The sequence below is a fragment of the Ambystoma mexicanum genome, chromosome 2p, assembly GCF_040938575.1.
Source record: "Ambystoma mexicanum isolate Mex_15411 chromosome 2p, UKY_AmexF1_1, whole genome shotgun sequence".
Classification (NCBI taxonomy): Eukaryota; Metazoa; Chordata; class Amphibia; order Caudata; family Ambystomatidae; genus Ambystoma; species Ambystoma mexicanum.
This window is the reverse complement of record NC_090923.1, coordinates 473,403,498-473,430,397: the sequence shown is the minus strand read 5'-3', so window position 1 is coordinate 473,430,397 and position 26,900 is coordinate 473,403,498. Positions and strand designations below refer to the sequence as shown.

Sequence of the window (26,900 nt, the reverse complement as noted above, 5' to 3'; positions counted from 1 at the left end):
GAGTGATATATTGTTTAGCTATTCATAAAACTACCAAGTTAATTTATGAATATTATTTAAATGATTTAATTTGGCACAATAAACCTGATTTTGTGATACCTGTGTATACTTGGAGAATGTTCTACTATTTTTCATTTTTTTTTTCTTCAATGCATTGGTTCAGTCCATTCAAGGTGCCACCCTCTTACTCTTACGCTATCCCTTTTCTAGCGGAGACCAGTGCACTTTCGCTCCCTCGCTATATCATGGCCAACCCGTACTCCTTGTTTCCAAACCAATAACTACTTCTCCACACACACCCGTCCGTCACTACACCCGGAGAGTCAGATCCACCATCAACAGATGTCTGCATCTTCTGAGCACCTTCAAAGTTACCCATTAAGACACCACGATTCTTGTTCCACTCGAGCAACATACCCATTTTAAGCACTACTGCGTAACTAAGGTATCGTGTTGTAACCGCTCACTATCCATCCTCAGCTCTAAAAAAAGTCCAATATATCACTTTTTCTATAATCTCTGGACAAATGTGAAAGCCAACAGGGCTAGCACCTATTAACTACAGATAAAACAATAATATAATATTTAAAGTGTGGCAATAATTATCCTTTCAAATATAATTTAGTGGTGCTATTTCTAGTTCTTCAATAAACATCCAGAAATCAAGTTTAAACAATATTAATTACCACTCCATGCAGAATTACAATTCTATTGGTATCACAGTGCATGGTGCTCCAGCAGTTAAATGCCCCAACTTCATTGTTACTTGACTTTTGCCTTTCATCAAATGGGACACACATTGATATGCAAAGTCCTGCATTTCCTATCATTTATGTAAACATTTTAGGAACAATTTTGCAATATTGTTTCTAATAGAACAGTGTTTCTAGTGCAATGTTTCTCTGTGAATGGCACAGCTGCTATAAATATTACACTAAATTTGAGCAAGGGAGATGCCAAATCCAGTCCAGGAACTGGTCACCACTGTTCAAAAAAAGTCAATTGTCTCTAATATTTGATTGATTACTTCCAACTGAGTCTTTAAAAAAAATATCGTATTTCTGATGCTTGTATCTGCGTACGCTTTTCCACCAACTCCTCATCAGGAAAGTAGCCAACAAGATGAACAGAGAGTCGATGACGCTCGTCCTAGTTGCTCCCATGTGGGAAAGACAACCGTGGTTCCCACACCTACGCAGGATGGCAGTGTGCGAGCCCATCAAACTTCCAGCCTGGTACAACCTACTGTCCCAGCACCAAGGTCAAACAGTGCACCAGCAACCCAACTCAATGTACCTGGCAGCATGGCTCGTGAGGTCATAGTTTGCACATCTTAATTTACCACAGAGGTGTATGGACATCCTAAAGGAATCTAGGAAACCAAACACAAGGCACTGTTACTTTGACAAGTGGAAGAGGTTCGTTATCTGGTGCCAGAGTAGACAAATCAACCCTGTTGATTGCACTCCTTCCACTATTGTTACATACATGCTCCACCTCCTAGATGCAGGATTGGTTTTTAACTCACTGAAAGTACACCTGGGAGCCCTGTCGGCATACACCACTTCCCATAGCAAGGTCTCGTGGTGGAAAGTACCAGTAGTTAAAGCCTTCATGGAAGGAGTAAAGAGACTTCACCCTCCTATTTCAAACCCACCACCAGGGTGGGACCTTAATGTGGTGCTAGCCAAGCTCATGGGACCCCCTTTCGAGCCCATGCATAAAAGCAGTCTCAAACACCTGACTTATAAAACGGCCTTCTTAGTAGCTATTACTTCTATAAGAGGGGTCAGTGAAATTCAGGCTCTGTCAGTGCAGGATCCCTTCTTTACTGTCCATAAATGTAAACCAGTCCATCGAGCTTCTGGCTTTCTTTCAGGACCCTCAAAGCTCGGCTGAGGTGAAACTACACTCCCTAGATGTGCGCAGGGCGGACCTCTACTATGTAAATAAAACCAGACCGCTAAGAAAAACAGATCAAATGTTTGTCTCCGTAGCTACAGGCAGAGAGGGGGATCGCGTCTCTAAAGGTGCCATCTCGAAGTGGAATAACTGTATCCAGCTGTGTTACACACTCTCTGAAAGAACTCTGCCTTTCACGCCAAGAGCCCACTCTACTAGAGGCATTGGGGCCACTCTGGCTTTCATTGCAAATGTACCCCTTGACACCATTTGCAAAGCAGCTACTTGGAGCTCTATTCACACTTTTACTTAGCATTACTGCATTGACACCCATTCCAAGGCAGATACACAAGTGGGACAAGCGGTTCTATGACACTTATTTGCTCATGACCCTTCTCACATCCCACCTCCTTCTTCAGGTACTGCTCGCTAATCTATGCACAGCATGTGATCTAAGCAGATTCCACAAGCCTCAGAAGGGATACATTACTCACCGTAATCGTATTTCTGATGCTTGCATCTGCTTAGATTCACATGCGACCCACCCTTCCTCCCCTCCGAGAGAAGGCGCATGGTTGCTTGTAGTCTTAGCTTTCTATCTATCTGCTTGGATTATCTGTACTCACGCTACTCCTCATGCTACCTCATGTCAGAAAAAATACAATCTGAGGATCCTAGACGCGTGAGGGATCTTGGGTACAGTGGACGTCACACTAGGCATAGTATTAGTGGCACGCCCTGTGTCGACACCCATTTTCGAGTTTCGAAAAACAAACTGTAATACTCTGCAGCTTCCACTAGATGTCGGCCTATGCACAGCATGTGATCTAAGCCGATTCCACAAGCCTCAGAAATATCATTACAAATGTAGAACAGATGGTATGTTCTGATGTTACAAAAACCCTTCCTAGCAACAGACAGCAAGTCTTCTATCAAGCACATGCTACCCACATGACTTTGGGATCAATACAGGCAGTTCAAACCGAAAGTACAATATTTATATTAACTACAAATAAAATAAAAAACTTACCAAGAGTTTTAAATATTAGATGCAATTCATCTTCTACAGTTGAACCAGGAAACAGTGGTCGTCCAGTTGCCATTTCACAAAATATGCAGCCAACACCCCTATGGAATGAAAGGATAAAATGATTCACACATATTGCTGTCAACTGTGTTCTTCCACATTCAAAGAGGAAAATGTCTTCGGTCACAATCCATAGAACTATCTATCTTATTAACTCTGCCCTTCGTGTGGTAAAACTGAAAACTGGTGTATTTGTGAATCCAACAAGAAATAACCAAAAATACAACACTAGCAAATAACGGTTTGGGAATATCTTGAAACACAAAGTACTACGGCTGCTTAAATGTAACTTAAAACACACATTTCGATTCACCTATTTGAAACCATGTAATGAAAAAGAGTAACACAAAAGACAGGCAAGTGGAGTGTTAAGGAATTTAAACAAGCACAGTATAATTGGTTGGGATAGTAAACGGAGATACCTACTGAGAAGATAAGGCAGCTGACTGGAGCAAACAATCAGTATTAGGCAACAACCCTTAATTAGGAAAACATAGCTGGTCAAGTTATTGAAGAACAAAATAGAGAGAATGCCAGTTTCACGAAGATATATTGTATTTATATATGTTTGTGGGTGTGGCAGTCCAATGAAGCAGATTATGCCATTGTGTTTTGAGCCACCAGCAATCCTTCTGTAGTGACTCACGATTGTAGACAACAGGCTGTTATTTTGTCTGGTTTACGAGTCTACAGCAGTGCAAGGTGGTGTCCAGAAAGGGCATACAGTATTAAATCATCTATCACAAGCCTGCCTGCTATAGTGTCCATATGTAAACTATACCCTAAATAAGAACAAGTTACTCATTGTGACAACTGTACTACTAGTAAATGTGCTGGAGTTTAAAATCGGGTGCAGAACCAGCTGGTATTCACACAACACTTATTTATTTTGTCATTTGTAAAGCACACCTAACCCGGAGGCATCTAGGCGCTGGTTACATAAGAGCGGTGGTTATAGTAGTTACATATTGCATTGGGTTACCATAGTTACATGTTGCATTAGATTACAAAATATGAAAGCAGTTATACAGTCAAATACATTAAAATTAGGACATAGTAGATACAGTTAGTTACAGGTACAAGTAGATTGCTAGTACATAGTTATGAAAGTAGCTGTAAGGTTGTGGTTCTTCTCGATATCTTGGGAGAAGAGGCAGGTTTTGAGTCCTTTGCGTAAAGACCAAAAGGAGGGATCTAATCTCGGCCCTAGTGGCAGGGAATTCCATTGTTTAGCCGCAATCGCAGCTAAGCTGCATCTTCCAGCTTTTTGGTGTCTGTATCTAGGGATAGCAAGGCGGCAGAAGTATGTCGATTGGGTGGCTCTATTAGACTGGGCTTTGGGGATTTGTCTAGCTAGATAGATCTGGGCACTGTTTGACAGACATTTGTGTGTCAGAGAAGGTTTTGAATGTGATGCGTTCCAGGACCGGGAGCCAGTGCATATTTTGTCTAGCTGAAGTGTTGTGTTCTTTTTAGGGAAGTTGAGTGCAGCTCTTACAGCATTGCTCTGGATGATTTGTTGTTTGTTAATGTTTCGGGAGTTAGATCCTGCAAAGAGGGAATTACAGTAATCAATCCTAGACAGTATGAGGGCTCTAGCGAGGGTGATGCAGTTGTCGGTGGTCAGGAATGGTCTGCTGGTCGGATGCAGTTTGGCGGTGTAGGCCGCTGCGGTCGCAATTGCGTTAACTTGCCTTGTTAGGGAAAATGAGGAGTTAAGATAAACTCCTATGGTTTTTACCTCTTTTGCTACAGTGATAATGTTCCCATCAATGGTGAAGGATTTATAGGAGTCAGAAAGGTTATTTAGCTGAGACTGACTGCCAATGAGGAGTAGTGCCGTTTTCTTGTCATTATTGCTTAACTAGTGTAGCGCCATCCAGGCTTGAATGGTTAAGTATATTTCGCTCAGTACAGAGTCAGTGTCATAGTTCCCAGTGATGGGTAGGAGTATTTTGGTGTTGTCCGCATAGTTATTGTACGTAACCCCCATGTTGTCTGGGAGGTCGAAAAGTAACTTGGAGAAAACGTTGTACAGTGTCCCCTTGACATCTAGTCGGTTTCAGGCCATTGATGATTTTGGTGGTTCCATGTGTTCATATACCCGCAAAAATATTGCGATGCAAAAATATTGCCATATTTTTGCAGAAATATTGGGCCATGGACCTTTGGGGGGACACCTCCTCAACACCTGCATTATTTTTAAATGTGCAGGAGACACCCCTGCAATCCCTGCTCCCACAAATGATCCCCCCCAAAAATATTGCCTATGGCGAGACAGACGACCATATGTACGGCGATATATTTGCTATATTTGGTGGGTATAGTATGTAGGGATACCGTTTCAGTGATGGTTACGGGGTGAATTTTAATCTGGCCGTGGGACTAGAAGGTGTAGGTCGCAGGTCAGGGGTCTGCACAGCTGGAGCAAGTTTGGATTTCTTAGTATTGATTTTGTTTTGGAGTTGGGAGGTTTTGTCGAGGAGGGCTTTTTGAATGTTCTTGCACCAGGGTAGATCTTTATTACAGTGGTCAGGTGAGGGGACTGGTGATTCAAGTTCACGTAGTATGGTAAAGAGCTCGCTCGTGCCCGAGTTTGCTTTTGCGATTCTCTGTTGTAGGAGTTGCCTTCTGATTGGAGAATGGCTTGTTTGTACTCTACGGCTAGGGTGTTGAAGTGCAGTTTATTTGCATGAGAGGGTGTTTTTTCCAGGCGCTCTCAGCAATTCTTGTTGTGGTGCATAAGGCTTTGAGACTAGAGGTGTACCAGGAATTTAGTTGGGGTGGGCTATTGCTTTGGATTTACGGTTGCCCAGAGGAGCAGCTTTGTTAATGGCATCAAGGAGGGTTTGGTTGTAGAGCATAACCATGGAGGTCGGATTGGTGTTGGTGTGAGGGTAAGTTGTTAGTTGTAGTAGTAGTAGTAGGGGGAGCATGTTGTCTGGCATGATGTTTTGTGCGTTTGAGAGGGCAACTGAGGTAGGTTGAGGTGGGATATTCAGCTGGGCTATATCGTTGATAGAGAATAGGATGAAATTGTGGTCTGACCAAGGGCATGGTTTGTTGGCTAGTATGTTGGTGTGGCAAATGAGGTCTCCTAGCCAGTCTAGTATACAGCCTTTGTCATGCGTAGGGTTGGATCGTCGATGAAGAAAGTTTTGTGCTTCAATAGTGTTTGCCATGGCAAATGCCTGGGAGTCTGATGGGTCGCTGAGACCTAAGTTGAAGTCCCCCAAAATGATGATTTTTGAGGAAGGCTTGGTGTTGTTTGAGAGGAGTTGTGCAATGTTTTCCTCGAATGAGAGCAGGGGGGCCTGGAGGTCTGTAGATTAGGTAGATTGTGAGAGTGGATATAGCGGATAGAGAGATTTTGAGTGAGATAAGTTCTCCCGACGGGAGATCTTGGTTGGGAATTTCTCTGAAAGGAGGGTTATTTGTGGCGATGACGGATACGCCAATTCCTTTAGATATCAATCTGTCTTTCCTGAGTATAGTATATCCCTCAGGGATGGCAAACGAGAGGACAGGGCCAGCCGCTGGGTGCAGTCAAGTTTCTGAAATTGCTAGGAAGTCTAGGTCGTTGGAGGGGATGAGATCAGCAATGTAAAGGGCATGTGCTAGGAGGGATCTGGCATTAATGAGGGCTCCCTTAAGGTGAGTTGTGGTACCTTTTAAGGTCGTCCAATGTGGTGACCTTTTCAGTGGTAGGTTCTAAAGGTGTTTCTTTTTCAGATGTATGTTCTGTGGTGGAGAGAGGATTGCACCTTGTTGCCTTGAATGGGGCTCTGTAGCCCCAGAGGGACTTGTGTGAGCATCTAGGCTGAGGGGTGAACTTATTCTCTTCAAGGTGTGAAGGGGTCTTAGTTCTTGTTCCTATACTCAAGGGAGCATGGTTTCTTAGAATTTGGGGTGGTTTTATGCCTAGTGGTTTGGCAGATTGTTGAAGTGTGGATTGGCCGGTATAGGCGGGATGCTAGACGCTTGTTCCTATGCTCAAGGGAGCATGGTTTCTTAGAATTTCTTAGAAATGGGGGTGGTCTTATGTCCAAGGGTTTGCCGGATTGTAGAATGCGGATTGGCAGTGCCTTGGGAGGGAAGGGAGAAGGCAGGTTGTTGTGTGAGTTAGGGAGCACAAGTGCCATTTTCAGGGAAAGTAGGTGTTTGAGTTTTGTGAAGGCATGTGGACAGTGGTTGTTAAGACTGTCGGTTGGGACTTTGGTATTGGTGGTTTGGTGCGCCGATCAGGACTAGGGCTGGTCATTGTGAGTAGTTTATGGTCTGGGTTGGCTGTTAGGTGCCAGGTGGTGGTAGACTAGAGAGGCTGGATTGCGTGGTCTTCAGTGATGAAAGCTTGGTGTGCTTGAGGGCTATAGGTTGTGTAGCGAAGAGCCATAGCAGATCAGGGTGGCGGCGTCACTATTAGGGTGCCTGGTGACAAATCACTAGCTTATTGCGTGCAGGATCAGGTTTAGCGAAATACATGTGGGAGGCTCACCTAGATTTGAATAAGGCCAAAGGGCCTGCAAAACATGTATAAAGCACACTTAGATTTGAGTAGGGCCAAAAGGCCTGCAAAACATGTAAAACACACACCTAGATTCAATTAAGGCCAAAGGACCTGCGCAACATGTAAAAAGCGCACCTAGATTTGAATAGAAAGCACACCTAGATTTGAGTAAGGCTAAAAGACCTGCAAAACATGTAAAAAGCACACCTAGATTTGAATAAGGCCAAAGGGCATAAAAAACAGCCTGGATCCGGAGTTCCCAGACGTCTTGACGGAGTTCCCAGACGTCTTGAAGTTGCTCATGTTTGAGCATGGTTTGTGGTTGGGGAAAGAAGGGAGGGGGCCAAGTTCATAAATGTTTACTGTGGGATGGACAGTTATTCTACGAAACTAGTGTGTGAGCATTTCAGGATGCGATGACGGGGTATGGGGGGTTGCAACTTGATTTGAGGGGGAATATTTCTAATGTAGAGATTGATGCTGAGGGGTAGGACCTACTATTGATGGGCACATGTAATGTACAGGGCTTGAATTGCCCAGTGAAAAGTATATCTGTTTTGGCCAAACTGAGGAACATGTCTTTCTCCATTGTCTTCCTCCAAGAGACCCACCTGCTCACACAGGATGAGAAGCGCATGAAAAATACGGCATTAGTGCGCCTGTTTTTCGCTCTGGAGGGGGGAAAAACAGGGGTGGCCATTTTGGTGGGTGAGCAGATCCTGATCTCGAAAGTTAAGGTCCTTCGGGACCCGCAGGGGCAAAATGTTTGTTTTAAAGGCCTGCTGTAGGATCAGATCTATACGTTGGTGTCCCTATATGTCCCTAATGTTGGTCAAGAGGCATTTTTGGACAGCTTTCTACTCAAGATGCTCCATTTTGTTGAGGGGCTATTCATGTTAGGCGGGGATTTCAATCTGGTGCCCAACCCCCTGGTGGACAAGACTCTCCCTTCCCACCAAGTTAGACTTTAAACACTCAAGGGCTTTTTGCCTATTCCTCCTTCAACTGGGGTTGGTTGACACATTGAGACTGGCTCGCGGGGAGGACAGGGACTTCTTTTTCTATTCACATGTTCATGGGGGCTTCTCTAGACCAGATCTCATTCTCATTACTAGTGCATTGTAGGCCGGAGTGTCCATAATAATCTGTGCCGAGTTCTGAGCCTATTGGAAGTGGGGAGGCGCTCGGGCATAGATTTTAGAAACAAGGCTGTTGACAGGGCGGATTGAGAACATCTCTGGGAAGATTTGGCATGGTTTGGCCCGGGGTTTATCAGCTGGGTAATGGCAATCTACCAACACCAGTTTACATGCCTTAGGGTTAAACAGGGCACTGTCGTCCAGACTGTCAATTACCAGGGGTACGAGACAGGGCTGCCTGTTGTCTCGGTTGATTTTTGCTTTGTGTATGGAACCACTTGCTAGCTGAATGAGAGCTAATGAGTGTTAGGTAGAATTCTCAGAAATGTGCTAATTCCCTCCACCTCAGAGACCCCAGCAATTTTGCTGGATTTTGAGGAGTTGATTTTTTTTAACCTGGAGAGTGTGAGACCCTTTTTTCCCCACTCTCTCATGTATTTTTATGTGATTCTTGAACACTGTGTTTCTTTTGGTTATGGAGTTTGACAAACTCCATAGGCATCATCTTTTACATTGTGTCACACATGACCTTCAGTGCAGTGGCACAGGGAAGTCTTTCAGATTTCCCAAAGGTTTCAATACCTTCTCTGGGATAAACTACTGTTTCCCAGAGCAGTAAAGTGAAATTGACTTTACTTACATTTGTAACTTTGTAGGCTCAGTCCACACTATCTTACAATTGGGTGCTGGAGGGGTTACCTAGAATCCCCTTTGTCTAGCTTCTCATGTAACATTTTTTTTGTCAAAATCTTTTTATTGAAACATCAGTGCACATTGAGATCTTAACAATATAAACAGTGGCAACGTTGTTTGATTGCAGAGCAACAGTTTCATCAACATTCGTCAGCTTAATAAACCTCAGCAATTGTCCCTGTGACCACTTGATTTAACATTAGATTGACATTTCATTTTAACAACTACAGATCCATTAGTGATATCGCAATTACTCTTGGGGATGTATTGTTGCAGTTGTATGCTTAAGAAAGAAAAGGAGAAAAAAGAAAAAAAAAAAAAGGGGAAACTTTCACCAGCGCCCTCTATGGTCCGGCATTGCCCTTGGTGCCCAGTATCTATCCTCCTCCCGTTCTGGTTGCAGTACGATAGAGTACTTTCTTCACTCCAAACTCTTCAGGGCTGAAGGAGACATTTGATCAGTCTTGGTTGGAAGAACATGTGTTCCTTTTCTTCCACGTAGTCTAAGAATGGGCCCCAAATTTGTCGGAATTTGTCTGTTCGGTTCACTATTGCGGCTGTCAGTTTCTCCATTCCCAGGAGTTCCCAGACCCTGACCCACCAATGTGCAATGTGGGGGCCCTCAGGTTCTTTCCAGAATCGCGCCCGCGTAAGCCGGGCCGCCATCAGTAGTTGAGTGATTAGCTGCGCTTTGGGACCAGATTGTGGATATGATCCATCCTCAGGGGAATCGCCCAACACCATCACTAACGGGTCCATGGGAAGGAGAAAGCCACAAATGTCCTTAATTTTGGAGCGAATCTCCAACCAGGAGGACTGAATAATCGGGCAGTGCCACCACATGTGTCCCAAGTCTCCTTTAGCCCCACACCCATGCCAGCAAGTATCAGGGTAATCTACAATAATAGCGTGCAACCTCTGCAGGGTGAAATACCATCTATAACATATTTTAATTGCACATTCCCTCACCGTTGTGCATCTAGAATTTGTGTGTGCTCTAGCCCAGATTCTTTGCCATGATTCAGGAGCAATCTCCCTCCCCAGCTTCCTCTCCCACGCTTCCATGTAAGGCAGTTTTTCTTCCTCTGGGGCTATTTCTGAGTCGGCAACATGTTGCTACTTTGTGGGTCCGTAGTCCTTCCGCAGCAGTTAGTTCTAAGCCTACAGGAGGCCTGATAGCAGCTTTTTAAATGGACGGGTTGGTGACCCAGTGCCTGAGTTGTATGTATTTAAACCTTTCTGTTTCTGAAAGATTACATTTCTCCTTACATTGAATAAAGGTCAAGGGGGTACTGTCGGCATACATCTCCTGCAGCCTCAAGGTCTTTGCTCCTGACCAGTTATAGAAAGATCTGGGATGGAGCCCAGGAGTGAAGGCAAGGTTCTGGGTAATCGGGGTCATGGGGTCCAGACCCGGGGTCAACCCCCTTAGGGTGATCTGCCTATCCCAGCATCTGAGCGAGGAACGCGTAGTTGGGAGAAGTGGAGATTGAGAGGCCCGTATTTCCCGCAGCAAGAAAGGGAGGTGAGAAAGGGGCCCCCCGGCGAATAGCTGTTCAATGTCCTGACATTTGGGGGGGGTCCTCCTGGATGGCCCAACCCAGGATAGGGGTAATTTGAGACGCTCGATAGTATCTTACAATAGAGGGGAGCCCTAAGCCTCCAAGCTGCCTATTTCTGATAAGTATCTTGCACTGAATTCTGGGTGTTTTGCGCTGCCAGACAAATTGGCATATCTCTTTCTGCAAGCCTTGTAGATCTCGCTCTGGGACATGGACTGGGAGCGCCTGGAACACAGAGGAGTCGGGGTAGCAGGGTCATTTTAACAGCCGCCATTCGCCCCAGCCATGAGATCTCCTGGGGAGCCCATTTTAATAGAGACTCCTTAGCTCCTTTTAGTAGCGGAGGAATATTGGCCTTCACCAACCCAGAGTAGTCCGGAGTCAAATATACCCCCAGATATGTTATTTGGGACGTTACCCACCTGAGGGAATATTTATTCTGTAAGGCATTTAGTACATCGGGCGTTTCAGATAAATTCAGTCCTTTTGATTTGGCCGCGTTAATTGAGAAACCCGAGATCTGCGCAAATCCGTCAAGCAGGGTGTTAGGCAGAAACCTGTGCAGTTCCCTTTGGGAACACTGCAAACGATTTAGGACTACAGGTGTTAGCAGTAAACCCACTTGGTAGCAGTCTGTACCACCCAGATTTACCTGGTAGCTGTGGCTGAGCAGTCAGACTTCCCTCAAGAAGAGTTAGGCAGTACGCAAAGTATACACAATAGGCACTCCGATACAATAGCACAAGCAAACACTGACCAGAGCTTTGGTATCAAAGTATATTATTATTTATTTAAACACACACTGTTTGAAACACTCCAGCACTCTTATTGTAAATCACTCTAAACACAGTTACTATTATGATATATACAACCCTTATTCCTTATCAGACAAGTCTTAGTTAACACCACTTATTTCCAGACAGAGGTGAGCACTTAACTATAGATGGCACTCCAATAAGTTCATGCTTAAGGGAGGGAAAAAGGCAGAATATGTGAAGATACACCACTCTAAGATTTAGGAACACTTTTAGCAAGGTAGAAGAGCAAAAGTCACTTGTGGGCCAAAGTCCATAGGCTGGGCCCACTCTTAAAGAGAGCAGAGCACAAATGCACCCAAGATCACACAGTTACACTAGGCTTTGAAAGTCTTACAGAGAGTTCGAAAAGAGTTTAGAGAGGCTCAGAAAAGTTTAGCCAGGGTGTCCCAGGCTAACCCAGGTTCGAAAGCCGGGGGCTAAATCTACCCCGTACAGTCGGTGGCAAGGGAAGCCAGGCGGAACACGGTACCTTAAGTGGAAAGGATCATCCAGCGGGTGCAAGTATCGGCACCGTCCAGGGGAAGATAAGATCTCAACTTGGAGGAAAGATGAAGGTTGTTGCACTGCCAGGGAAGAAACCAGCCGTGGAGTTTTCCGGTTAAAGGTATTACCCTTTATTTTGCAGTCGTGGTAAAACGTGGTATTCCGGTTGCCGGGGTGCTTGGCACAGGCAAGGCGGCCACGAGATGCGTCGGGAAGGCGAAAAAACGGTGAAACTGGTTATCCCCACCAGTCAAAGGAAGAAGACTCTCCGGCGGGAGATCTCCTCTGTCGTTGGGAAAAGTGGTGAGACGGTCCAGCAGGGCTCCACCGGTGGTGTCGTCGTGGCAGGTCAGCTCAGCTTCTCCCTCGTCAGATTCTTAGGTCCTGTGGCGACTTCTGAAGTTCCAGTCCCCAAAGCCCTGCTTTTATGCAGAAAACCCCCATTCACTCAGCCTAGCTGTCACTCAAACATGCTAAGTGACTTGGGCCAATCAGGACGGAGTGCGACTTGAGTTGCCTAGGCAACTCAGTCCAGGGGGCCTAAATCCCCCTCCAAAGTACCCCAGACAGAGTGGCACCACTTTGGAGGGCTTCTGTGGAGAAGCCCGCCAAAAAGTGGAACAAAAGGCTCGACTTGGGTTGGAGTCACAGAAGAGAACACAAACGCCGTTTTAGAACCGAGTTTTGGCAAAAAATACCAACCGGAGAATTAATAATAAATAAACCGGCGGTATTTTCGAGGCTATCGTAATTAAATAAACGTAGATAGTAGCCTCGAACAATGGGGAAATCCCATAGAGAAATATTTGCGGTTGAATATAAAAAGTAGGATCCACTGCCACCAGCCAAAACGCGATCAGGGGGGACGGAGACGTGCCCCTTCGACTAACAGACCCCAGGGCAATCGAATTGCCCCGGCCAGTACGTCCACAATATGATGGTTTGTACTGGTTCTGTTCAGAATTCAAGACTAGTAAAGTCAATGGTGACTTTACATGCCCTGGGAGACAGTAGACAGCCCCAGGGTATGGAGTCTATACTGGGGGGTCATTATGACACCCCTGTGTTACTGCACTGAGGGTGCTGTGTAACACACATCACAAAAACACATGAAGCCCTATGGAGTAAAAGACCCCAAAGCCCATTAAATACATCCAGAGCCAAAGGAACACACTCAAATCATGTCCAAGAGTGAGGGTAAAAGAGTCTCACCCTTGGCAGGAGAAAGAATTAAACCCCAAAAATCCAGCACAGCTGAACGGGGACTCACTAGGTTAGGAAATTCAGCCTAAACAGAGAATTCTCCCTAACACAGGGCCATGAGCGGGGGGACCGAGACCTGAGCCTCTCTCAGAAAACAGGGCACATCATCTGCGTATAAAGCGACTTTATGATTCTGATCTTTTACTTCGAACCCCTGGATTTCGGGATGTGAGCAGATATGTTGGGCTAGCGGTTCCATTGCTAGAGAAAAGAACAGGGGTGATAAGGGACACCCCTGCCTGGTCCCTCTGCCAAGAGGTATCTGTGGAGTCCAATGGGCATTGACTCGAATTTGGGTGGAAGGGACCGGGAAGTTGGCCAGGATAAGCTTGGAGAAGTGAGAGCCAAAACCAAAGCCCTTCAGGACTGAATGTAGGTAGTCCCATGACATGCTATCGAAGGCCCGATGGGCGTCTAATGATAACAGGGAAAGAGGGCCTGATTTGGAGGGGGCCAGGGCTATTAGGTCAATTGCTCTACGAATGTTATCATGGGTCGATCGGCCCTGGATGAAGCCCGTCTGGTCTCGGTCTATTAGTATAGGTAATACCTCCCCCAGGCGATGCGCTATGATTTTGCTGAACAGCTTGGCGTCTGTATTAAGCAGAGCTATGGGCCTATAGGAAGCACAGTCTGCCAGATGTTTTCCAGGTTTTAGAATTAGGGTGGTATATGATTCGGCCATAGATCGTGTAACTGATCCGGATTCCCATAGAGTATTAAAGGCATACTCTAGTAAAAAATTTTATTTCAAAAATAGATAGGCCACATTAAAAAAGAAATACTAGCATCCTCCGTTTTAAAACTTCCTATGTAAAATGTTGAGCTATTCAAGCTCAAAATTCGAAAAAGCAAGCACAGGGGCGCCGCCATTTTGTGAAATGGAGGCCCTCCTGTGCTGGCTTTTGCGGCACTAATGAAGGAAAAGCCAGCCAGCTGTAGTAAACAAAGTCTACCGCTGGGTGGCTTTCCCTTCATTAGTGCCGGGACTCGGAGGACGCGGACCGGAGACCAGAGCAGGAAAGCTGCAGCTGAATCTCGGTAAGTGCTATTTATTTTTTTTACAAAAAATAAGCACTAGCTGCGTTTTTTTTTTCAAGTTTTCCGGGCTGGAGTAGCCCGGAAAACTTAGAAATAAAACTGCAGCTTTAAAAACATTGTATTTATGTTTGCGGTCGCTTTTGAAGAGACCGCAAACATAAATACAACGTTATTGTGTTGGAAAACGCTGCGGTTTTTCGTTCCAAGTTTCTCAGGCTCCTCCGGCTCGGAGGAGCCTGAGAAACTTGCAAAGAAAAACCGCAGCGTTTTCCAACACAACCGCGTGTGTTTCTGCCTGCTGTGGCTATCACTTTGGGTCTCCGGTGCTCCCAGGGGACCCAGGGGAGCACCGGAGACCCAAAGTGAAAGCCACAGCAGGCAGAAACACACGCGGTTGTGTTTACATGCCGCTGAGTGTTTCTACCTGCAGCTGATTTCCCATTTGGGGCTCTCGGGTTCCCCGTGGGGAGCCCGAGAGCCCCAAATGGAAAAGAAGATTCAGGCAGACACAACGCAGTTGTTTTCCGCAACGCTGCGTTGTGTCTGCCTGAATCTGCTTTTCCATTTGGGGCTCTCGGGCTCCCCACGGGGAGCCCGAGAGCCCCAAATGGGAAATGCTACGTTGTCTGCCTGAATCTTCTTTTCCATTTGGGGCTCTCGGGCTCCCCGTGGAGCCCGAGAGCCCCAAATGGAAAAGCAGATTCAGGCAGACACAACACGGTTGTGTTGGAAAACGCTGCGGTTTTAAAACCGCAGCGTTTTCCAACACAATAACGTTGTATTTATGTTTGCGGTCGCTTCAAAAGCGACCGCAAACATAAATACAACGTTTTTAAAGCTGCAGTTTTATTTCTAAGTTTTCCGGGCTCCTCCAGCCCGGAAAACTTAGAAAAAAAACCGCAGCTAGTGCTTATTTTTTGTAAAAATAAATAAATAGCACTTACCGAGATTCAGCTGCAGCTTTCCTGCTCTGGTCTCCGGTCCGCGTCCTCCGAGTCCCGGCACTAATGAAGGGAAAGCCACCCAGCGGTAGACTTTATTTACTACAGCTGGCTGGCTTTTCCTTCATTAGTGCCGCAAAAGCCAGCACAGGAGGGCCTCCATTTCACAAAATGGCGGCGCCCTTGTGCTTGCTTTTGAGCTTAAATATCTCAAAATTTTACATAGGAAGTTTTAAAACGGAGGATGCTAGTATTTTTTTTTTAATGTGAGCTATCTATTTTTGAAATAAAATTTTTTACTAGAGTATGCCTTTAAATAGTTTAGTTAGATGTGGTGCGAGTTCTTTAGCCAAGGTTTTATAGAATTTGTTTATGAAACCGTGTGGACCCGGGGCCTTCCCAATGGAGAGAGATGAGATAGCAAATTCTACTTCTTCCCCCGATATTAGAGCTTGTAGGATTTCTCTTAGGGTTTGGGGTAACTATGGGAGCTCCGCTTTGTCTATAAACTCTTTAATACACTGTGGGTTTCCAGCATGCGGGGGTCGCATGTTCCTTGAAAAATTCTTCTATGATGTGACATTTGCCCTCCTCCGAGTATGTGCCTTTGCCTGTCTTGTCTCTCAGGAAGTCTATTCTATTTTGCTTCGTCTGTTTTCCTATTTTGGCCGGTAGTAGTCTGTTAGCTTTATTCCCTTTCAAGTAGAAAAATTGTTTGGTGCGCATCATGCCATAGGCTGCCTTCCCCATATGATGCGCTTCCAGCGCTCTTTTAGCCACCCTCAGGTCTCTTAATATGCGTCGAGCGGGTTTCTTCTTATGTGCCCCTTCAAGGCTGAGAACCTCCCCCTCTAATTGCTCTCGCAACAGTTTCCTAGCTCTCCCGCGTTGTGCTGCCTGTTCTATTAGATGGCCCCCGAGTACCGCTTTGCCTGCATCCCATATAGTCCCCCAACCCAGCTCTCCCGTGTCGTTTTCGCTATAATATAACTCCATATTTTCTCTAATGTGAGCGCGGATCATTGGATCATCTAGTAGAAAGTCATTCAGCCTCCAGGGGGGTTTCATAGGGTGGGTGACCTGGGGGGGGGGGGGTGGGTTGTAATGGCCAGCAGGACCAGGGAGTAATCTGCTAATGCCTCTGGGAGAATTTCAACCTCCACTACATTTGGGATCAGCAAGTCGGCTATAAAAAACATATCTAGTCTTGAGAATCCCCCATATACTGCAGAGAAATATGTATAATTCCTTTCGTCCTGATGATAGTATCTCCACACCTCGATCAGAGAATGATCTTTCAGCACGGAGGTGAGAGCCTTGAAGATTTTCCCATCATTTACTGTTGGCGGTAGTGTTTTATCAACCAAGGGGTTGATTACAGCATTAAAATCTCATCCCAAAATCACCTCCCCTTTGGCGTGGTCGGATAAGGCTTTAGACAACATCGTGAAAAACTGACTTTGATTAGTGCTTGGGCCATAGATGGAGACCAAGGTGACTTTGCGGCCATCTAGTGTGGCGTTAACCAGCAAAAACCTCCCATCCTCATCTCGGAACTCTCTCTTGGGCTTAAAAGAGATCCCCCTTGCGCACCAAAATGGCAACCCCCCGCTTCTTCACACCACTCGATGCAAAAAATCGAAAGGGGTAAAGCCTGTCATTCAGGCGGAATTCATCTGCCGGGCGTAGGTGGGTCTCTTGGAGGAAAAAAAAAGGGGGCATCTAAGGACTTCAATCTGTGGAGGAGTGCTTTGCGTTTCAAGGGGGAGTTCAGACCCTGCACATTAAGTGAGATGAATTTATAGCTAGGGGTTGCCATGGTTCGGTCGCTCAGGTTTCTGGAGCAATTTTGGGCCTCCCGGCCAACGCCGGGGTGATACATTTCCTTAGGTAGAATACAGCGAAGCAACCAGAGTGAGGGCTGTGGTGAAACAAAACAGTCTCTCTCTGTCAACGTCAGAGAAGAGCAACATATAAAAAACTCATGAAGGAACTTATAAGAAAGGCATACAATCACAAATAAACTAGTTATTTCCATCAACAGTTGCAACATTCGTAGTCCCCAGGGTAATTTAACCAAATAAACTTTGCCGGGCGCCATCCAAACCGGCGCCCAAGTCAGCTTCTAACAGTGAATGTCCAGTACCCAAAACACACTTAACTCAGGATTCGGAGGTAACAGGTAAGTACCGTAAGTAGGCAGAGGCTTGACATAGAGAGATTGGACCCTGTTTGCAGACTTATTTTAGGTCTCAGGTGAAGTCTTCTAAAAAGTCATTCCGGGACAGAAAGGGAAACGTTCAGGACGAACTATGTTCTCCACTTCACCGACACGTCTGCTTCATCAGGTCATGTCCGGGATCCGGCGGTGTCCTCGCGGGGTATCATCTCCCGAATGAATTGAAAAAAGTGAAAATTGGGCCTCTTGCCTTCAACCTGTGTAAATCTCAGCCCAACTTTTCTCTTCCGAGGATGCTGGCGACGGAGCCTCATTGGGGGCATTGGTAGTTTTCCTTAATTTGGAGTCGCCGCTCAAGACCATATCCGGTTGCGGCCTGCAACGGGATCGCCCCCTCCTAGGTTTCGGCGCCGGACGTGAGACCGAGCCATTCTCGTTCAGGGACTGTGGGTTGTGGTCCACACCGTCAGATGTCTCCTCCATCAGGCTTTTCGCTTCTTCCTCCGAGGATATTATGTGGTGTTGATTGCGGTGTTCAAACATCAGCTTACACGGGAACCCCCAACGATAACGGATCTTCCGCTCTCTCAGCCAGGCTGTCGCTCTGTGCAGACGCTGTCTGCGTGCCAAGGTGTATGGGGCTCGATCCTGAAATAGGTGCATCTCAGAGCCCTGAAATCGGATTGAGTCCGAGTCCCTGGCTGCCGCCATGATGTCCTCCTCCTGGCGGTAAAAATGCACCCGGGTGAGCACATCTGGAGGTAAGTTGTTCTTCATTTGAGCTGAAGAGTACACACGGTGGGTTCTGTCCAATTTTAAATCTTCATTTGGTGGCAGCTCCAAGAGGGCCCTGAAGAATGTCTCAACATATTCTGCCAGATCTCGGTCAGGAATTTTCCGGGGCACCCCACGGAGACGTATATTATTTCGTCTCGACCTATTTTCCAGGTGCGCTTGTTTTGGCCAAATGTCCTCCAAATGTTCCTCCAGGACCTTTACTCTTCCTGCCAGGGCTTCAGTATCGTGGGATTGCACGCAGGTAACATTCTCCAGGTCATTGACTCTGGATTCTAGCCCGCAGAGGTGAGATGTAAGTTCTGCAAGCGACTGGGCTAGAGAGTCCTTGGGGGTTTTGATCTCCTTCTTAATTTCCCGGGTAATGTCTTGCTTAAAGGATTTAAACAAGTTTTCCAAATCCTCCCTGGAAACAGCCATCTTTGTAAGCAACTCCGGGGATGAAGGCGGGACAATTTCAGCTGTGGTAGTGTTCGCAGTGGGTGGTTCTCTAGGCTGTGGCGTTAGATAGGCTTGTATGCTGTGAATTTTCTTTCTGTTCCCCGTTTTGGGCATCCCCCGGCAGTAATGCAGATGTCCCTTGCTTGGCTTCGCGTGGTAAACCAAAGTGCCTGTCCAGGTTCCTTTCCGTGTCTGTTGTCTTGCGTCCACGGGAGGTGCCTGGATCCACCTAAATTCACTGCGGGTTTCGGGAAACATGTTGGGGCCCCCGATATTCTTGGCTTGATCCCTCGAGGAGGTGCTGCAAGTACGTTGGAGCCGAAGAGGTAGGGTAGGCAGTTCTCTGTGGGGTCCTCTAAACAGATCTTCCCAGTGCAGGGGACTTAGCCAGGCGAACCAGTCGGAACCCTGAGCAGAGCTCCCAGGGGTCGACGGGCCTCGCGCTGCTGTCCTGCAGGATGCCGGGGACCCGGTGAAGAGCCCGCGTCCCCCTCGATGATCTATCAGAGGCAGCCGGAGAGTCAGATGTCGTTTTGCTTCAGGAGAGAGGCCTCCCCTGGGTGTCGATGCCCCACACCTGAGCCACCCCGAGCCGAGCTCACAGGGGCGGGCAGGGCCGTTGCCACAAAGTCGGGTGGGCAGAGGAAACAGTGGGCTCACCACGCGCCGTCCCTCCGCCGGGCTACGCTTCTGCCGATGCAATTCAAATTCTTTACCCCTCAGGCATAGCGCTCCTTCAATGCTTTTCGACATCTGCTTGTGCACTCCTCCATCGGTGCTCAGCGGCTGTCGCAGAGGCAGGGGCCATCCAGCAGGATCCCGAATCCAGCTCGACTCGTATGAGGGGTCCTCCCTCAGGAATTGCTCGAAATGGCACACTCCGCCATTTTGGATTTCTCAGTGCTAGGATCCACGGCTCCAGAAATGCCCTAAACAAACGTCTTCAGCCTTCCAACCCAGTGGCCTCAACAGCACATCTTTTCCGATCCATCTTCATGTGGGGCAGGAATTCTGCGTAAAAACGGGCTAAATTCATCGACTTGGTTGCTTTGGGTCGGAGCTCAAGAGAGACACGTCCGCATGGTGTGCCGCCTAGCCACGCCCCCTCATGTAACATTTTTTATGTTACCCTTTCATCACTGAATGGCTGGTGGCAGTGGTTTCATTTTAACTACTGTGGTGTGCATTTACCGCGGGCTGCGTTCGCAGCTGCAGGTAAGCACCCAAGGGTGGAATTTTTCATCATTTCTTTGTGGAAAGGTCCTTCTTGAGATGAACTCTGCGTGCCAAACCAGGTTTGGTCCCATTGTTCGCTTTGCCTTTGGCGGGATTCACAAGTGAAGCCCGCCTCTGGCTCCAGTGTGTCTGGAGTAAGCAGGAAGTGAGGGAGGTGCCCGAAACTCCCTGTGCTTAGTCTCCTAGGAGACCCAAATGCACTCTGTGGTGATTGGCTGGCTGACTGGCAAGGACAGCCATCCTGCTGGGTAACTGACAGCTAGGCGCGAATGAATGGGAGAGAACTGAATAAAAGGTGAGGCTTTTGGCTTGGAAGGCAGAATCGACCACTGGACGAAGGAACCGAAGAAAAGCTTGAGGAGGACACCTGCTGCAACTCCTGGACCGTTGGTTTGCCCGGTGAAGCCCTGCTACAGTGCCGAAACGCCAAGTTCGCATCGACAGAGAAGCCCCTGCAAGGACCACTTCTCCCCGTGAGTTGGTGGGACCAATCAACTCCAAAGTAAGCCACCTGGACATCCATCTCGGAGCTGGTTGAACTTCTGGTTGCTGCTGGAAACCGTATAGCCAGGGAGAGGATCTCCAGATTGTGTGCGTTGCTCTTAAGCTAGCCTAGAGCTCCAGGAAGATCCTCCGGACTCCATATGGTATTAGCCTGATGCATGTGGCGGTGAAGGCGGTAGCATGGCTTACATTATTGCATGGCTTACATTATTGCTATCAGGTACATCGCTGGGGTTATGCATTACGGTCAATGTGCAAGGTGTGTCAGTGTAGGACACAATGGGTTGAAGGGCCTTGCAGCAATTGTTGTGTCGCTTGCTTAGATCGTGCACATTGTTCATCCATGTTAGCGTTAAACATTTCTTTCGATACGAGTCCTGAGACGTGCTGTATGCTGCACGTGTGGCGAGGGATGGCGTGCTGTGGCGTATCATGGGAACCCTGTAACCAACATGCTGGTTACGGTGAGAGAGAGGGGCAGGAAGCATCGGGTGCCGCAGTGGGTTAGTGCGGGCTCGTAGGTGCGTGCGCCTGATATGGAGGGAGGGTGGGGATCACATTCTGCGTGGGCCGCAGCATCTGCTGGTCTGGAGCATGGGTGCAGTGAGCAGCAAAGAGTGGAGAAGGCCTTTTCCTCAGGCCTTCTCCGCATGGATTCGCCTGCCGGCGCACTCCCTCTCCCTTTAAGGCAGGAGGGGAGGCACTGGCAGTGCAGATGGGCCAATCCTGGCCTGATCTTGCGGCGGCACCGCTTCCTGCTTCTGTGTCGATGGTGCTGGTTGCCTTAGCGACCAGAGCAGCAATTTCAGGGCCTGCAGATACCGCATGGAACGCGGAGGGTATTTTGTGCGCGATGGGGGCCCTGTGGTTCATGGATGATCCCAGCTTCATCGGATCCGCTTTCAGGTTGATCTGCTAGTGTTGGATTTGGAGCGCTGAGAGTGGAAAAGGCCTTTTCCCCAGGCCTTCTCCGCACGGCTTCGTCTGCGGGCGCACTCCCTCTCCCTTTAAGGCAGGAGGGGAGGTGCTAGCAGGGCAGATGGGCCTATCCTGGCCTGTGGTGGATGAAACCTTTTCCAAACCTGAGGATGTTGCTAAGGCACGCAAAGGACCCACTAAGCTTGCTGGAGGCCATGTCCAGATGGTTCCAATACTACCAGCTCTCATCCAGTGCAACAATATGTCTGTAAGAATACCTGTCACTGTACAAAGTGAGGTGCCTGGGAGAGTCCTGCTGGGGAATGTCTTAAAAACTCTTGGAGTTGCATCAAGCACCCCCAGGACTCCCAGTAAAAGGAAACATGAGCAGACTAGGAAGGCGAGAGAGCTCACTTTAATTGACTCTCAGTGGGTTGTTACAGAAGAACCTATAACACCCAGTCCACACGAAAAGCCAACTTCGATTTCCAAGAAGAAAGAGACAAAGGGGAAACCCCAAGGTCTCCCGAGAGGACAGTCCAAAGTCATCCCTGTGACTACTCCACCAGTTGAGACGGAGTGTGAGGTCCAACCAGAAGAGGTTAAGTCAGGTACTGAAGACACAGAGCTGGAAGAAGACCTTCCCCTTGTTGGAGATCTCGATCCTAAAGACCATCATGAGCTGCAGTCTTTACTGGCAGAGGGTGGCCCCTGTAGGGCACACTTCAGCAGAGGTCAAAGAGTGCCTTACTCTTGAAGGACTTCACCAACAGGCAACTTCCCAGCTGGAAGGGCAAGAGCCAGGGAAGCACAGGTTGTACTGGGACGATGGCCTCCTCTACAGTGAACCTGTTGAGTTAACCCCCAGAGACTACAGGAGACTTGTATTGTCTCAGGAGGTGACCTCAGTTTCTACAGTTAGCCCATGAGATTCATTTGGCTGGTCACTTAAGTTTTAAGAAGACCAAGGAAAGGTTTTCTCTATATTTCTACTGGCCTAAGATGGGGTCTGGTGTAGATCAATTCTGTAGGAGCTGTCACACTTGTCAGACATCTGGCAAGAGTGGAGCCAAGAATGTGACACCTTTGGTGCCCCTCCCAGTGGTGGGAGTCCATTTTGAGAGGGTACAAATCGACATTGTTGGTGCCTTAGACCCTCCAACATCTTCAGGCAACCGATTTATATTGGTTGTGGTAGACCATAGTACTAGGTATCCTGCAGCAATACCTATGAGGACTGTTACTGCTCAGGCAGTGGCTAAGGCCCTACTTGGTATTTTTACCAGAGTAGGTTTTCCTAAGGAGGTTATCTCTGACAGGGGATCTAACTTCATGTCCCATTACATGTAAGCCATGTGGAAAGACGTACAAGTTCTCAACAGCCTACCATCCCCAGACAAATGGGTTGGCAGAGAGGTTTAATAGAACTATGAAGAGCATGATGGGTGTTTTAGAAGAACACCTTAGAAGAAAGTGAGACCTTCTATTGCCATGTCTTCTCTTTGCTTATAGAGAAGTCCCTCAGGAAGGGGTTGGATTCAGCCTCTTTGAACTTCTCTATGGTCGTCCGGTTAGAGGTCCATTGGCCCTAATCAAGGAGGGGTTGGAGAGTGCTAATTCCCACAAGCCAGTGAGAGTTACTGACTATGTGTTAGGACTCCGAAGGAGAATGACACACATGACAGAAGCTTCAGATAACTTGAAAGCAGGTCAGGTTCTGGTGAAGCATTGGCATGACCAGAAGGCCAACATGGTTGAGTTTACTCAAGACCAGCTAGTGCTAGTTATGGTACCTATACCTACAAGGCAGAGGGCCTTACAGGGCAAATGGATTGGACCCTTCAAGGTTGTGGGAAAACTTGGAGAGGTCAATTATTTGGTGGACTTCGGCAACCCTAAGGAGGCCCCCAGGGTCTTTCACACCAACCGCCTAAAGGCCTATGTCTCTAGAGCAGAACTGGGAGCTTTGCTTCTAGCCTCTGCTCAAGAGGAGGAGAGTGAGCCTCTATCTGACCTCTTCAGGGGACAACCTTTAGATGGGAAGATAGGAGTTAATCTCTCTTCTAATCTGACACTGGAACAACAGGAGGAGTGCAAAGCTCTGTTAAATCAGTGTGACCCTCTGTTTTCACCATCACCAGGCTTGACCCCTTGGGGCCAGCATGAGATTCTCACTGGTGACTGTTTACCTATTAAAAGTAGAGGTTCCAGAATGTCAGACCATGTAAGAACCCACATAAAGGAAGAGGTCAATAAGATGCTTGATCTTGGGGTAATAGAGCCATCTACAAGTCCATGGTCTAGTCCAGTTGTGCTAGTACCAAAGGCAGGATCCAAGGAGTTGAGATTCTGTGTGGACTAGAGAGCCCTTAATGCAGTCACCACGACTGATGCCCATCCTTTACCTAGGACAGATGAGCTGGTGGACAAGTTTGATTCAGCCAAGTACCTCAGTATATTTGACCTAACCTCAGGCTATTGGCAAATAGCACTGAGACCATGCCAAGGAGAAAACTGCATTTTCAACCCCAGGAGGCCTATACCAGCTTAAGGTTATGCTTTTAAGAATAAAGAATGCACCTGCAACATTCCAAAGGATGGCGAATCATGTTCTGAATGGGATGGAGGACTTCCACATGGCATACTTGGATGATATTGCATTGTTCAGCCCTACTTGGAAAGAACATATTGACCAACTGGGATATGCGTTGCGGGCTCATCTGACCATAAAGGCAAGTAAATGTCAAATTGGTCAGAGTAAAGTGGTCTACCTTGGACATGAGGTAGGAGGAGGTGAAATAAGGCCAGTGCCTAGCAAAGTACAGGCTGTACAAGATGGGGCCATCCCGACTACTCAACCCCAAGTGAGAGTCTTTCTAGGTCTCACTGGTTACTATGGGAACTTCATTGAGAACTATGGGAGCATAGCTTCTCCCTTGAATGTGATGATCTCACCCAAATTCCCCAAGAAGGTCAGGTGGAATGAGGAGTGCACTAAGGCATTTGAAGGACTTAAGCAAGCCCTTTGTCAAGCTCCAGTCTTAAGAGCTCCTGCCTACAACCAATCCTGTATCGTACAGACAGATGCTTCCAATACAGGTGCAGGTGCAGTTCTGAGTCAGCTGGATGAGAAAGGCAGGGAACATTCAATCTGCTTTATCAGTAGGATACTGAAGGAACCTGAGACAAGGTGGGCAACCATAGAACGTGAATGTTTTGCCATTGTGTGGTCTCTGAAGAAGTTTAGACCATACTTGTATGGATCTACTTTAGTGATTCAAACAGACCACCAACCCTTGAGATGGTGGATGCAGATGAAGGAGGAACATCCTAAATTGTTAAGATGGTCAATCGGCCTACAGGGGTTTGATTTTACCAGTGGTGGATTAAATCCTCCTGTCCCTTAGTCTGGGGTGGGGGCGAGTGCTAGGGAGAATTCTCAGAAATGTGCTAATTCCCTCCACCTTAGAGACCCCCAGCAACTTTGCTGGATTTTGAGGACTTGATTTTTATTTTCATCCTGGAGAGTGTGCGATCCATTGTTCCAACTCTCTCATGTAATTTTTATGTGATTCTTGAACACTGTGTTCCTTTTGGTTATGGAGTCTGACAAACTCCATAAGCATCATCTTTTACATTGTGTCACACAGCACCTTCAGTGCAGTGACACAGGGAAGTCTTTCAGATTTCCCAAGGTTTGAATACCTTCCCTGGGATAAACTACTGTTTCCCAGAGCAGTAAAGTGAAATTGACTTTACTTACATTTGTAACTTTCTAGACCCAGCCCACACCATCTTACAATAGGGTGCTGGAGGGGTTACCTAGTATCCCCTTTGTCTAGCTTTTCATGTAACATTTTTTATGTTACCGTTTCCTCAATGAATGGCTGTTTGCAGTGGTTTCGTTTTAACTACCGTGGTGTGCATTTACCGCGGGCTGCGTTCGCAGCTGCAGTAAAGCACCCAAGGGTGCCCATTTTTGTCAAAATGGCTCTGGTCTTCTTTTTTCGCCATTTCTTTGTGGAAAGGTCCTTCTTGAGATTTACTCTGCGTGCCAAACCAGGTTTGGTACAATTGTTCGCTTTGCCTTTGCCTGGCTCCAGGGTGTCTGGGATAGGCAGGAAGTGAGGGAGGTGCCAGAAACTCCATGTGCTTAGTCTCCTAGGAGACCCAAATGCACTCTGCGGTGATTGGCCAGCTGACTGTCCGGCAAGGACAGCCACCCTGCTGGGTGACTGACAGCTAGGCTCGAATGAATGGGAGACAACTGAATAAAAGGCGAGGCTTTTGGGTTGAAAGGCAGAGTTGACCACTGGACGAAGGAACCGAAGAAGAACTTGAAGAGGATGCCTGTTGAAACTCCTGGACCGTTGGTTTGCCCGGTGAAGCCCTACTGCGGTGCCGAAACGCTAATTTCGCATCGACAGAGAAGCCCCTGCAAGGACGACTTCTCCCCTTGAGTTGGTGGGACCAATAAATTCCAAAGTAAGCCACCTGGACATCCATCTCGGAGCTGGTTGAATTTCAACAGAGTTGCTGCTGGAAACCGTATAGTCAGGAAGAGGAACACCACATTGTGCGCGTTGCTTTTAAGCTGGCCTAGAGCTCCAGGAAGATCCTCCAGACTCCCGGGAAGCAGGACTGACCGAGCCTGAGCCCACTCAACAGAGTCGGGACCCCAGAAGCAAGGAAAGCCCATCTCGACAGCCAGGAACAGCAGTGTTGCTATTTGCGGTAGACGCGAGGAGCTGAAACACTGAACAGCCACTGAAAGTAAAGTTTGCCGGTTGCGAGTTTTGACCTTATCAGTGCAGTGCAGGTGTCCCCCGACATCCTCCCTCTTGTTCCCACGACTGAGGCCCAGGGACAGTGAAACCTGCAGAGCAGCACAGGGACAGGAGTCATCTGCTGCATCTTTTCTTCATTTTTAAAGTTACTGTACAAAGTCTAAGAGAACTTACCTCTTGCTGTAGAGTTGCTTGCATCTTCTACTACTCACAAGTCTAATCAGCGTGTGGCCCTACATTTGAGTCTTCTTTTCTTCAAAGACTTCTAAAACATTGTGCAAAGACTTTTCCATGAACCTTCCAGAAGTGCTCCATCCTATGTGTGACTTTTTGCCCATTGGTTTTGGCCTAGCCTATAGTACTGAATGACTCTTCTTGGGGGGGGATCCAAAAGTATTTGCCTGCTTAAGAATATTTGTTGTCTCTTGTTTGTTCTAAATAATCTTTTCCTTTGACTTATTACTATATGATCCTAAATGAAACATATATTAATGTCCCCAGCACCCTAGCAATTGAAGTCACCTGAGGGTGTAGGTAGTCTCTTTGGGCCATCCCAAAAGGGTATCTACTGAATTAGAGATATTAAGAGTGTGTATTTCATCAA

At 47.2% G+C, this 26,900-nt stretch overlaps 1 protein-coding gene across 7 annotated transcripts in view; it reads right to left on the bottom strand.

The window, feature by feature from the left end:
- Positions 1–26,900, bottom strand: part of LOC138566485 (cyclin-dependent kinase 17-like) — a 1,557,968-nt gene that overhangs the window by 417,398 nt on the left and 1,113,670 nt on the right. For all 7 annotated transcript variants that reach the window (XM_069643847.1, XM_069643850.1, XM_069643846.1 and 4 more), the window contains one exon: positions 2,933–3,030. In XM_069643847.1, coding sequence (XP_069499948.1) covers positions 2,933–3,030 — 98 coding nt within the window. The remainder of the gene's footprint in view (positions 1–2,932; positions 3,031–26,900) is intronic.